Below are 14,019 nucleotides of genomic sequence, written 5' to 3' on the forward strand. Positions count from 1 at the left end.
CGCACACAGTAAAGGCTTTATTCACTGAAAAGCCCAGTAAAGTCATGAAACCATATCACTATTTTCATTTATCTTGGTTTCAGTGCATTTTGCTTGTCTGAACACTACAGTCCACGAGAGCCTAGGTCAAGCTGGGTCCAAGAATCCCTAGGGTGGGCAGGGAGGGTGGAAGAGGGCCTCCAGTGCCCAAGAAGTGCCCCACAAGCAGGGGACCCACCCCCTCCCCTAGACCGCCCCACCCACTGGGGCACCAGCCACTCCCTGGGGAGGAGGGAGGAGGGAAAGGGGAGGGAGGGAGGAAGGGAGCCTCAAAGGCCAAGGCCAGCCAGGACACCCCCTGGGATCACACTGAGCTTGCCACATCCCCAAGGCGGCTGAACCCTCTGCACCAACCAGCCCAGGTCAGTCTCAGCCCCCAGAGAGCCCCCAGCAAGGCAACCCTGGGCCTGCTGCCCCTATCCTTATGGCTACCCGCCCCCAGCTTGCTCCAGGCTCCCCAACCCACGGCTGGTCCCCAAAGTGTCAGCCAGCCCTGAATACCTTCACAGCTCCTTAGACCCACCTGTCTTTTCAACTCCCATTTCTACCCCAAATCTACTCCCTAAATCCCACTTCTTTCTGCCCTCTCATCCATTCCTTCCAAGATATCTATATCCCCTGGATCCTTTCACTTTGCTCCCTATACCCCTAGGTCTGTCTCCCCTAAACACTAACTCTGCTTCCCAAAACATGCGTTCATCCCCCCAAATCCTTTCCCTGTCCCATATCTGATTTCCACTCACCCAAACTTGTCTCTGTCTCCCTGACTTCTCCCCCAAACCTCACTTTTCTGCTCCCAAACCCCTTATCCGCTCTATACACCCTTGTCTCTGTCCCACTCTGAGCCCTTAAACCTGTCTCTGACCCACCAAATCCTAGCTCCATCCTCTTACCCCATCTCTGCCTCTCAAACCTACTCTTTGTTCCCTATGACTTCTCTCTGCTCTTCCCAAACCATTTATCTCTCCCAACTCCCTGCCTGCTCAGTAAAATATCTTTGTCACTCCAAACACCAAGTTGACTCCCCAAAATCTGTTCTGCCGCATGAACCCTCATGTCTGCGTTCCCCAAAACTCTCAGCCCTAAAACACATCTGTGTCTCCCAGAATCTCTCCAGCTCCAAGCCTTTCTCTACTCCAATTCTGTCTTGGCTTCTCAAACTCCCCTTTAATCACTAGCTACATTTCTCTCTGCCGAAACAGATCTTTGAGTCCTAAACTCCATCTCTGCTCCAGAAAACCGCTGAACTCCCCAGATTTTTCTGTGACCCTCAGAATCTGACTCTCACACTACATCTCTAACTTCTCAACTTCATTTCTGACTCTCAAACTTCACCTCTGATCCCCCAACCTTGTCTGTTTTCACAACCTATTCCTGAGCCCAAAATGTGTCTCTGAACTTCCAAGCTCATCTCTGCTCCACAAAACCCTATATCTGCCTCCCCAAGAACTCCATAGCTACACCCCAAACCTTTCTCTGACTCAACCCTATGTCTGACCCTCAAACTCTACCTCTGTCTCCCCGCAAACCCCATATCTGCCCCTAGACCCTATATCTGCTCCCTTTAGCCCCATGAGACCCTCCCTTGAGGGCTGGGATTGGGATGTTACCTGGGGCGAGGGGCTGGGGCCGAGGGAGAGTGGAGGGTGCCGGCTGCTGCCTGCTGCCGCCGTTGGGGCAACACTTACTCTAGTGGGGCAGCTGATAAGCTTTCATATCCCCCAGCCTCGAGATAAACTTTATCTCTGTCCGGAGAGTGATAACTGGGGGTGAGGGGGCTGGGCCCCTGCCACAGGAGGAGTGGGCAGCCCTGGACTCACCAAGGTGTGAGGTGCAGGAGCAGGGGGCAGTGGGGCTGGAGGGAAATCATGGTGGGTAGGTGGGGTTGAGGGGATAAGGGAATAGCGGTGAAAGAAAGAAGGCAGGAGACACATAGTTAGACAGGGAAGGAAGGGAGAAATAGAGGGAGAGATGAGGAGAAAGAGACAGAGACAAAGAGCAAGAGACAAAAAGCAAGAGACAAAAGAGACATGAAGAGAAAGGAAAAACAGAGAGAAACTCAATGAGTAAGAGACAGAGACAGACAGACAGCCAGAGAAAGGGAAGAAAAGACCCGGGAGCAGAAAAGGAGATAGAAATGCAGAAAGAGAGATATCCGCAGGTAGCACTGTGAAGAGACAGAGACTAACACAGAATTAGAGACAGAGAGGAAGGAGATGGAGACCAAGATGGGGAATCAAGACACTCTCTTTAGGGAGCAACAGCAGGCACCCTGGGGCTGAGAAGGTGTTGGTGGTGGGCACACTTGTGGCCCATCTTTTTCCCACCACAATCCCCAAGCCTGGGCGTTCCCCTTGGCCTGTCTACACCATGGGTCATGTAAGCAGGGGTGAGGGAGAGTCTACAGAGGGCCTTCTAGTCTAGCCCAGTCACTCCAGCCCACAGACACAGAAATAGGGCAGGCCAGCAGAACAGGGCCAGGGCCAGCATTCCAGGCTCCTTATCCTGAGCTGCATGTAGCTGGGTGTCAGGTGTATGGGACTAGTAAGAGGCACATGGACATAAGGTCAGAGGGCCCAAAGAGAGGGAAACAGAGGGAAGAGACTAACAAGCAGAAAGAGACAGAGTCGGAGAGATGCAGAGATGTTCAGAGAGATAGGAGAGGAGAGGGAGAAAGCAAGAGTAACAGTAAGAGACAGAGAACCGGAGAGAGAAACATGGAAAGACAGAAAACAAGACGAAAAAGCATCAGACATTTACAAAAGCACAGAAAGAGGCCAGGCGCAGTGGCTCACGCCTGTAATCCCAGCACTTTGGAAGGCCAAGGTAGGCAGACCACTTGAGGTCAGGAGTTCAAGACCAGACTGGCCAACATGGTGAAACTGTGTCTACCAAAAATACAAAAATTAGCTGGGTGTGGTGGCATGTGCCTGCAATCCCAGCTACTTGGGGGCTGAGGCATGAGAATCGCTCAAACCAGGGAGGCTGAAGTTGCAGTGAGCTGAGATCACACCACTGCACTCCAGCCTGGTCAACAGAGGGAGACTCTGTCTCAAAAAAAAAAAAAAAAAAAAAAATCACAGAAAGAGGGGACAAGCTATATCATAGAAACAAAGAAAGCTGGGGGAGATGTAGAGTCAGACTTGAGAGGAAACAGAGACTCAGGGGAAAGAGCCCCAGGGTGACAGACAGGCAGAGAGCTAGATGACAGAGACATACACAAGGCAAAACAGAGGCAAAGGGCCATCTCACAGGTCTCAGCTCAGCCCAAGCCCATCATCACCCCCAATACAACAGATGGGGAAACTGAGGCCTGGGAACTGAAAGAGCCTGAAAGCAGAACTATGGTGGGCCTCCCCAGGGAAGAGGGTACCAGTAGAAGTACCTCCCACCTGTCACCGTCTTCAGAGGAAGTCAGTGGCCTTGGGGTGATTTCAAAAGTTGGGCGGGGAAGGCAGAGATAAGCAGTGGGGGGTACTGACCCCCCCCCCAAGAAGTAGGGAGGAACTAAGGGGGCCTTCTGTCTGCAGACCCAACGGAGGTGGAGGGAGGAGGGAGTCAAGCCCGGAAACCATGGGGTTTCTGAGAAAGTTAGAGGGCAAGATACAACAGATAGGGATGAAGTTGAGGAGCAAAGGATGGTGAACACTAAAGTCCTTGGGGGAAGTGACCAAGAGGCTCAAGGGACTCTGGTCCTGTACCCCATCCCACCCTCACCCAGTGTCTTCTAGATGGGGAGAGGAGAAAGGATGGGGGGGCAAGGAGAATAAGAGGAAGTGGAGGAGGGGAGGAGGAGCTGGAGAAAGTGGGGAAAAGATGAACAGAAAAGGAGGGAAGAGACGAGGAGGAAGAAAATGGAGGGAAAGAGAAAATGAGTAGTAGGAGAAAGAGAACTGGAGAGTATATCTAGAAAGGGGAAGAGAGGCCGGGTGCAGTGGCTCACACCTGTAATCCCAGCACTTTGGAAGGCTGAGGTGGGAAGATCACTTGAGGCCAGGAGTTCAAGACCAGCCTGGGCAACATAGTCATGCCCCATCTCTACAAAAAAACAATAATTGGCCAGGCATGGTGGCACATGCCTGTAGTCCCAGCTACTCAGGAGACTGAGGCAGGAGGATCACTTGCATCCAGGAGGCAGTGGTTGCAGTGAGCCGAGATTGTGCCACTACACTCCAGCCTGGCAACAGGGGATACTCTGTCTCAAAAAATAAAAGTGTGTGTGTTGGAGGAGAGGGAGAGAAGGTGTGTGAGGAAGGCATACAAGGAGAATGAAGACAAAGAGAGAAGGAGGACAAGGAAGAGGAGAAATAGGAAAGGAAAAGGAGGGCAAGGAGGAAAACAAAGTGGAGAAGAAAAAGGAAACGGGAGAGGAGAATGAGAAAGGAGTGGAAAGAGAAGGAAGTGGGAAAGAGGACAAAAAAGAGATGGGAAGAAGAGCGATGGGAGAAAGACAGGAGGAAAAGGGAAGGGGGGAAGAAGAGAGAATGGAAGGAAGAAGGGAGAGGTAGGGACAGATGAGAGTAGACGAAGAGAGAGAGGAGGGATGAGAGGAAAGAAATGGGGCAAGATGGGGAGAACGGAGAGGAAGACGAAAGGCGGGGCACTTAGAAAATAAGAGAATGGAGTGGAAAGGAGAGATGCAGGAAGAGGAAGACAGGAGAGGGAGAAAGAGAAGGAGGGGAAGGAGAGAGGAGACTAAGGTGAGGAGGAGGAGGAGGGGAATGGGGAGTTGGGAAGGAGGAATATGGAGACTGAGGAAATGGAGTGGGAGGAGGAGGAAAGGAGGGAAAAGGAGCAGGTGAAAGGTGAGGGGTGGAGGATTTCTCTGTCTGAGGACCCCTTCTGTCCTCACAGGTTAACCCCCAGAGGCTCCATGGAGTTCCCTGGCCTGGGGTCCCTGGGGACCTCGGAGCCCCTTCCCCAGTTTGTGGATCCTGCCCTGGTGTCCTCGACGCCAGAGTCGGGGGTCTTCTTCCCCTCTGGGCCTGAGGGCTTGGATGCAGCAGCCTCCTCCACTGCCCCGAGCACAGCCACCGCTGCAGCTGCGGCTCTGGCCTACTACAGGGATGCTGAGGCCTACAGACACTCCCCAGGTAACTTCATTGGGTGGCTGTCTTGGCATTGGCTGAGTGCTACTGGGGCTGCCATGGAGACCCTTGGCTAGGTCAGAATACCACTGTGAGGATATCTCAGAAACGGCTGGAAGCTTCTCAAATGGACATGCTGACCACTTTCCCTAGTTAAGTGAAGACCTGGGAATTCCAATGCTTCTCAACCTGACATATTGGGGTGGCTACACTGAGAAGCAATATTGGAAGTCTGTGGTGGTTCCCCTAGTTGTCAAGTAATCTGTGGAGCTCCAAATCCCAACAGTCATCCTCAAAAGCCCACTTGGAAATGGTCAGAGGTTATTGCAGATGCCACACTGACCAGTGGGGCTCAGGATCCAGGAAGCATCCAGTGGCCAGCAGCTGTTCTTGTAGCCTGTGGAAAAGGTGGGAACTTGGCCACCATGTTGGGGGTGCTGGGCACCACTACACCCTTATGTGGGCTGACCCTAGACTGATTTTGCCTCTTCTTTACTCTGTCCCTACCTGCTCCCCCAACAGTCTTTCAGGTGTACCCACTGCTCAACTGTATGGAGGGGATCCCAGGGGGCTCACCATATGCCGGCTGGGCCTATGGCAAGACGGGGCTCTATCCTGCCGCAACTGTGTGTCCCACCCGTGAAGACTCCCCTCCCCAGGCCTCAGAAGATCCAGATGGAAAAGGCAGCACCAGCTTCCTGGAGACGTTGAAGACAGAGCGGCTGAGTCCAGACCTCTTGACCCTGGGGCCTGCACTGCCTTCATCACTCCCTGTCCCCAGCAGTGCTTATGGGAGCCCTGACTTTTCCAATACCTTCTTTTCTCCCACCGGGAGCCCCCTCAATTCAGCAGCCTATTCCTCTCCCAAGCTTCGTGGAACTCTGCCCCTGCCTCCCTGTGGTGAGGAACTCAAAAAAGGACAGGGAAGTTGAGGTGGGAGGGGTGGCCCAAGGTAAAGCTGAGCTGAGCCTAGCTCCCTCTTCCCCTCTTCACCCTACCAGAGGCCAGGGAGTGTGTAAACTGCGGAGCAACAGCCACTCCACTGTGGCGGAGGGACAGGACAGGCCACTACCTGTGCAACGCCTGTGGCCTCTATCACAAGATGAATGGGCAGAACAGGCCCCTCATCCGGCCCAAGAAGCGCCTGGTAAGACTGCAGACCTGCCTGACCTTATACACAGGAATGCCTGTCCTCAACCTGTACAAGAAGCCACATCTTCCCACTGTAAAGGAATGCTGTTCTCATGCTTACAGGCCACTCTGTGTGGGAACCCTTGTCCTAATACCACATGGAAACCCTTGCCTTCATCCTCCACATCTCCTCATTCGATATGGATATCCTTACCCTCACCCTGCATAAGAACCCCCATCCTCACCCTATACAGGAACTCAGCTCTACAGGAGCTCCTATCCTCAACCTACCCTCATAGGCTTCAAACAGAAACCTTCGTTCCCACCCTGTACAGCAGTGTTTTCATCCTTGGCTTCACACTGGAGTCACCCCACATCCCTTCCCCCAGATGTGCTAATGGAACTGGACTGGGGCGCTGCCTGGGCATCAGCATATTTTAGCTCCCCAAGTAATTCTGGTATGCAGCCAAAGCTGAGAACCACCAGTGTAGTTCCCCATAGAATACAGAACAAAAAAAAACCCTATCCCAGACAGGAACCCCTGTCCTGGCCCCATACAGAATCCTTAGGCATCACCCTATAAATGCCCCTGCTCTCACCCTATACAGGAAGCCGTGCCTTCAACCTGACCCTCACTTCTTGGGTCCTCCTGAGAGCCCCTGTGAGCCCCTTATGCCCACTTCCACATCCCCAGGGCAATGATTTCACATCCTCTCATCCCCTAGATTGTCAGCAAACGGGCAGGTACTCAGTGCACCAACTGCCAGACGACCACCACGACACTGTGGAGGAGAAATGCCAGCGGGGATCCCGTGTGCAATGCTTGCGGCCTCTACTACAAGCTACACCAGGTGACGCCCTGCCCCTTGGAGCCACCCTTCCACTTTCTCTGTCTTCATGCTGCACTGCCCCCTACTCTGTTCCTGTTCCACCTTCTCTCTTCCCCTCACAACCTTCTTTGTTCTTTCCTCTTCCTTCCTTCCCCTTCACTCATCTCTTCTACTTTCCCTCTTCTCTGTTATTACCCTCCCTCCTTCCTTCTCCATTCCCTCCTCCTCCACCCTCCTCTTTCCTCTCCTCTCCCCAACCTCCAGGTGTCAGCTAATGTCCACCCCCCTGCCCTAGACCTTAGGCAGCTCCTATCGGCCTTGGAGGCTTTCCCAAGCTCAGGGCCTCACAACCTCAGGATTCCTTGAGACAATCTCTGCACCCCAAAATTATCTTACCCTAAAAGAAGTGGGGTAGAAAGGGTGGCCCTGGTTGAGACATAGAGAGGTAAAGATCTGGAGCTGGGGACACCTGCAGCCTCCCTTTTGGCAGGTGAACCGGCCACTGACCATGAGGAAGGATGGTATTCAGACTCGAAACCGCAAGGCATCTGGAAAAGGGAAAAAGAAACGGGGCTCCAGTCTGGGAAGCACAGGAGCAGCTGAAGGACCAGCTGGTGGCTTTATGGTGGTGGCTGGGGGCAGCAGTAGTGGGAATTGTGGGGAGGTGGCTTCAGGCCTGACACTGGGCCCCCCCGGTACTGCCCATCTCTACCAAGGCCTGGCCCCCGTGGTGCTGTCAGGGTCTGTTAGCCACCTCATGCCTTTCCCCGGACCCCTGCTGGGCTCACCCACGGGCCCCTTCCCCACAGGGCCCATGCCCCCCACCACCAGCACTACTGTGGTGGCTCCACTCAGCTCATGAGGGCACAGAGCGTGGCCTCCAGAGCAGGGGTGGTGTCCTCCTCTTGTAGCCAGCAGTCTGGACAACCCAAGTCTCTGAGCCCTAGGTACCCCCTAGGCCTGAACCTTCAAAGCTTTTGTAAAATAAAACCACCAAAGTCCTGAAACTAGAGGTGTGAGTCTGTGTGTGGCTGGACAGTAGAGCCAGGCGGAGTGTGTAGCAATGCTTGTGGCTCTCTGATGACAATGCATGGCTGCAATGTGCAACCATGTGAGGCTGGTTGAGGCAACACATGTGACACTTTGTGACCAAGGGTTATGATGTGTGATTGCAACAGTCTGTGAAACTTCTTGTGAAGCATCCAGGTGGTTCCATATGTCATGGTGAGAGACCAGCAGGACCTGCCGATGGTGGGGGTGACACCAGGTGACTGTAATGAGTGAACTGGAAGTGTGTGTGTGCTGGAGCAGGTGATAAGGAGGTATGCAGGGCTGTGGTAATGTGGCTGGGCACGATGCTGGGGGACCTTTGAGACAGCATGACGGCATACACGGTGGGCACAGAATCTGACTGATATTCTTGGAATGTTGAACAAGAAGAGTGTGTCAGGATGTCTTCGTGGGTCTGGCAATGGCAATATTTCACTGCAAGTCCCTGTGCATGGGCATGGGTGTGCATGTGTGTGCATATCGTGTGGCATGTGCCATGTCACAGCATCTCTGAGTGGTGGATGTGAGCAGCTCTGTGTACATTTGTTTGTGGAGGTCTCAACAGGCAGAGTTTCAGAGGGTGTAAGTTAGAGACTATCTTTTGTCCCTTGGAAAGGAACGTGGGGAAGGGTGGAGCTGGAATGGTAGCTGGTAAGTCAGAAGCCAGTTGTCAGAAGCTGGCTTGGGGTTGTCCGTGGGTCTTCCTGTCAGCCGGGTCTTATCTTGCTCAGCCCAGCTCAGCCGGCAACCCTGTGGGAAATAGTAGAGAATGAGAGGGGGCGATTAGAGGAACAAAGCAGCCCCTGGAGGTGATGCTTTGACCTCAGTAGGTGGGGCGCTCTACACAGTGCCAACCCCCTCCCCAACACTCCCACTCACCTGGGTGAGCTGCTCCCCCCAACAGCAGTCTGTTCCTCAATTTCACAAACACACGAGAGCATACTCCAAGTCAGGGGACATCCTAAGGCAGACTGCTTAAGTGGCTCTTTGGAGGCCACACAGCCAGTGGCAAGTGGCCCAGCGGGACAGTCTGGCCTGGGGTCCGTGTGCCCAGCTGCTCCCCATAACCAGCAGCACCCTTTCCTGAGGAATTACCACAGGCTTGGCGGCAGGCTGGGAGGCTCCAGTTGCTTTAGTTCATTAATGCCTGAAACAAATATTCTGAGGAAAATATACCCATACTCACTTCCCTAATGGAATAGCGAGGCCTAGAACTGATGAGTAATTTACCCTGACCACCAAGTTTAAGGAGCGGATTTTGGAAGAGGTGACACTCCCAGCCCAGCAAATGAGTGCCACTCACACTTAACTGCCCTGCTCTTTATGGCTTCTCCCCTAGAGCCCTGGATAGGAGGGTTGTGGAGACCCATAGGTCCTGACCATATTATAGGTAAGCAGCTGTCCTCCACACAACACCAGCCCATCAGCTAGGGGGCACACCAGCTCCACTGAGTAGCCTGCTGTAGACTCACAGGAGTCCATGCTCATTGCGGGCATTGTCCACAACAGCCCTGATCCCATCAAAGCCACTGTCTGGCCTTCCCTCAGAAGCCTAGCCCTCACATCCTGCAGGAAGCCCTGTCCTCCATAAACCCCTTCAGCTCTAGGGGAACCCTTCATCTAATTATCAACAGGAAACCTATCCTGATCCTGCATAGGAACACCAGCCCTTACAGTGGATAAGAGGAACTTCTGCCTAGCCCCAGCTAGGGATGTCTGGACTAAGCTGTAAGGAAACCCCTGTACAACTTGGACAAGAACCCCTGTCCTGACCATCCACACAAGCCTCAGCCTCCCTACTCGAATCCTGTCTTGACCTCAGACAGGAACACCTTTGTGCTCACACTGCTGCAGTCCTGTCCTCCAGGTAGCATTTTAGAAACACCTCACTCAAAATAAAGTGAGTAGTGAACCATGGACCCAGCTCTGTCTCTACAGAAATACCTGTCCTTAACCTCTTCAATAACCCTGTGTGTGGAATTTCTTGCCTTCATTGTTGACAATGACCCCTGACTTCACCCTGTACAACATTCCCTGATCTCACACCCTATCCTATAGAGTCCATAGGAACCCACAATCCAACTCTCAATATGAAGCTCAGTCTTAAACTTGTATAGAAAACCACTTCCTGACCTCTTGGCAGGAACATCTGTCTTGAGCATCTACTTTAAGCCCTGACCTCAGCCTATACCAGCACCTATGGCTTCACCTGGTACAGGATCCCCACGCTTCTCACTATATGGGTGGCATTTACTGATGCTGCATGAGGCTCCTAGTCCTTACCTTGCATTAGCTCTACTACCCTGACCCTCTATAGCAGGGGTTCCCAGCCCCCAGGCCATGGACTGGTACTGGTCCATGGCCTGTTAGGAATGGGGCTGTGGAGCAGCAGGTGAGCAGCAGGCAAGCAAGCATTACCACCTAAGTTCCATCTCCTGTCAGATCAGCAGTGGCATTAGATTCTCATAGGACCATGAACCTTATTATGAACTGTACATGCAAGGAATCTAGGTTATGTGCTCCTTATGAGAATCTAACTACTGCCTGATGATCTGAGGTGGAACAGTTTAATTCCCAAACCATCCCCGATTACCCAGGAAAAGACTGTCTTTCACAAAACCAGTCCTTGGTGCCAAAAAGGTTGGGGACAGCTGCTCTACAGGAAGCCTGACCCTAAAACTCTACCAGAACCTCTGACCAGTCTCTGCAGAAAACCTTGGTCATGAACCTCAACAGAAATCCTTTACTTTCCTCATTCACAGGAATCTCTGATCTTTATAGGAATTCCTAACTTTACTCTCTGGAAATACACTGCTGACCCTCAACAGGAAGCCTAATGTGATTCTCTATAACAGCCTTTGCCCTGGCCTTGTCCTAGAAGCCCCACCTGCACCCTGTACAGGAACCACTGCCCTGACCCAACAGAAGAAACATCAGCCTGAACCTCTAAAGGGGCAGTGTCCTAACTCTGCACACAGGATCTTTGTTCTGACCCCACATGGGCACCTCTATGACCCCCAGCAGGAACCTGTGCCCTGAGCTGGCACAGAAAATCCTGCCCTTACACTCAACAGGAACCTCTGATTTGCCTCTTTAGAGTAATCCAAGGAATGAACCAGTATTAAACAAAACCTCTACTCTGTAGAGGAACCCCTGTTCTGAACTTGTTAAACAATGCTTAATAAGAATCACCATGATGAATATCTGCCTGGAGCCTGTACAGGAACCCCTGGCCTAACCCCCAGTGGAATCACCTGATCTGTCTGTCTCTAGTAAAACAGCTCTGATCCTGGACAGAAATACCTGGCCTGAGTATGCTGTGATCCTCTGGCCTGGCCATCTACAGAAAACCTCTCTCCTGGCCTCAAAAGGAATACCTAACCTTAATCTGTATGGGGGAAAAAATGTCTTCACAGCCTTCCCTCTCTTCACAATGTCTCCAACCCTTGTATTTCGCTGCAAACCTGCCTTATCAGGTAACAGAATCACTCTCCTGACCCCAGACAGGAAACACTAACCTGACCACGAGATACTCCTACCCCTACACAGTAAGAGTCCCTGTCTCAATGCTTTAAAGGGAACTTTCTATAGCAGTGCTGTTCAATAGAAATATGTGAGTCACATAGGTAACTTCATATTTTCAATGTAGCCACACTAAAAAGAGAAAAAAAATGATAAAATTAATTTTAATAACATATCAATATATTTAACTTTACCCAATATATTCAAATATTATCATTTCAACATGTAATCAATACAAAAATTACTGAGCTATTTTAAACTTTTTATACGGATTTTTGTAATCTGGTATATATTTCACGTTTATAGCACATTATCTCAAGTTGGACTGGCCACATTTCAAGAGCAGTAGCCACATGTGGCTAGTAGTTACCATATTAGTCAGCATAGCTCTGTAGAGTCTACAGAAGCCTATAGCAGACAGTGCTATAAGCTCATTGAAACTTGTTCCCATTCTTCCTGAGCTCACTCTTTTCCAACCTTCCCTGAAGACAGATGTGGGTACATGACAGAGTTCTGACCAATGGAGCATGGGCAGAAGTGACATACATCAGTTCCAGGCCTGGCCCATAAAAAATCTCTCATGAAGGCTGGGCAAGGTGGCTCACGCCTGTAATCCCAGCACTTTGAGAGGCCAAGGCAGGTGGATCATGGGGTCAGGAGTTCAAGACCAGCCTGGCCAAGATGGTGAAACCTTGTCTCTACTAAAAATACAAAAACTAGCTGGACGTGGTGGCAGGTGCCTGTAATCCCAACTACTTGGGAGGCTGAGGCAGAGAATTGTGTGAACCTGGGAGGCAGAGGTTACAAGTGAGCCGAGATCGTGCCACTGCATTACAGCCTGGGTGACAGAGTGAGACTCTTGTCTCAAAAAAAAAAAAAAAAAAAAATCTCTCATGCAATCCTCCATTTTCTCTCTTTCCCTGTCTACCAACTGAAAGGTGACTAACTCCAAGGACCTAGAGGAAGACAGAGACACAAAATAGGTTTGTCTGGGTTCATGAATGAACAGTAGTAAATGTTCAGATTGGTTTTTGTATAAGCAAGAAATAAACATTTATTTGTTAAGCCCCTGAAATGGGTTACAGCAGCTAGGATAATTTAGCCTAATTAATAATCTATCTCTCTACTTTTTTTTTTTTTTTTTGAGACGGAGTCACCCAGGCTGGAGTGCAGTGGCACAATCTTGGTTCACTGCAACCTCTGCCTCCCAGGTTCAAGCGATTCTCCTGCCTCAGTCTCCCAAGTAGCTGAGATTATAGGTGTACACCACCACACCCGGATAATTTTTGTATTTTTAGTAAAGATGGGGTTTCACCATGTTGGCCAAGCGGGTCTTGAATTCCTGACCTCAAATTATCTGCCCACCTAGGCCTCCCAAAGTGCTGAGATTACAAGCGTGAGCTACCATGCCTGGCCAGTAATCTCTCTCTTTTTTTTTTTTTTTGAGACTTGATCTCACTCTATTACCCACGATGCAGTGCAGTAGCACAATCTTAGCTCACCCCAACCTCGGCCTCCCAGGCTCAAGCAATCCTCCCACCTCAGCCTCTCAAGTAGCTGGGACTACAGATGCATACCATCACACCCAGCTAATTTTTGTGGTTTTTAAAAATAGAGATGGGGTTTTGCAATGTTGCCCAGGCTGGTCTCGAACTCCTGAGCTCAAGCAATCTGCCTTCCTCGGCCTCCCAAAGTGCTGGGATTACAGGTGTGAGCCATTCTGCCTGGCCAATAATAATCTCTTGGCTGAAATCTAGACATCTGATCTTACTGTCTATATGAACACAAGCCGTGAACCTATACAGAAACACCTGTGACCCAGCACTGGACCACCTGATCTCTTTGTAGGAACTGGTCATAATATAGGTCTAAGAAGCCCCATCCTGGCCACGCATGGTGGCTCACACCTATAATCCCAGCACTTTGAGAAGCTGAAGTGGGCAGATTGCTTGAGCCCGGGAGTTTGAGACCAGCTTGGGCAACATGGGAAGACCCCCATCTCTATAAAGAAAAAAAAAATTGAGCAGGCATGGTGGCATGCAGCTACTTGGGAGGCTGAGGTGTGAAGATAGCTTGAGCCAAAGAAGTTGAAGCTGCAGTGACCACGCTCACACCACTGCACTCCAGCCTAGGCAACAGAGTGAGACCCTGTCCCTTGTCTCAAAAGAAAAAAAAAAAAAAAAAAGCTCAATCCTGAACTGAACTTGTACAGGAAAAGGAACCCATAGTCTGGAACTCTCTAGAAACCCCTGCTTGATTCAGTAAAGGATAAACAATATAGAAACCATAGGAATCCCTGTTTTCATGCTGTCCAGGAACATTTGAATGACCCGCCAGAGGTACACTAGAAGTGACCTAAC

At 51.1% G+C, this 14,019-nt stretch overlaps 1 protein-coding gene across 3 annotated transcripts; it reads left to right on the forward strand.

The window, feature by feature from the left end:
- The first annotated feature begins 309 nt into the window (after positions 1 to 309).
- GATA1 (GATA binding protein 1) lies at positions 310 to 8,094 on the forward strand. Of its 3 annotated transcripts, none has more exons than XM_003939544.1 (6): positions 310 to 401; positions 4,894 to 5,132; positions 5,649 to 6,026; positions 6,128 to 6,273; positions 6,983 to 7,108; positions 7,578 to 8,094. In XM_003939544.1, exons 2-6 carry the CDS (start codon positions 4,913 to 4,915, stop codon positions 7,947 to 7,949), a joined length of 1,242 nt encoding a protein of 413 aa, XP_003939593.1. In that variant the 5' UTR covers positions 310 to 401; positions 4,894 to 4,912; the 3' UTR covers positions 7,950 to 8,094. The 3 variants fall into 3 exon arrangements, with proteins under 3 accessions (XP_003939593.1, XP_074247691.1, XP_074247692.1); XM_074391590.1 differs by having other exon boundaries at positions 7,563 to 8,050; XM_074391591.1 differs by lacking the exon at positions 310 to 401 and having other exon boundaries at positions 5,049 to 5,534; positions 7,563 to 8,050.
- The last annotated feature ends 5,925 nt before the right edge of the window (positions 8,095 to 14,019 follow it).

This window comes from Saimiri boliviensis, chromosome X (genome assembly GCF_048565385.1).
Source record: "Saimiri boliviensis isolate mSaiBol1 chromosome X, mSaiBol1.pri, whole genome shotgun sequence".
NCBI lineage: Eukaryota > Metazoa > Chordata > Mammalia > Primates > Cebidae > Saimiri > Saimiri boliviensis.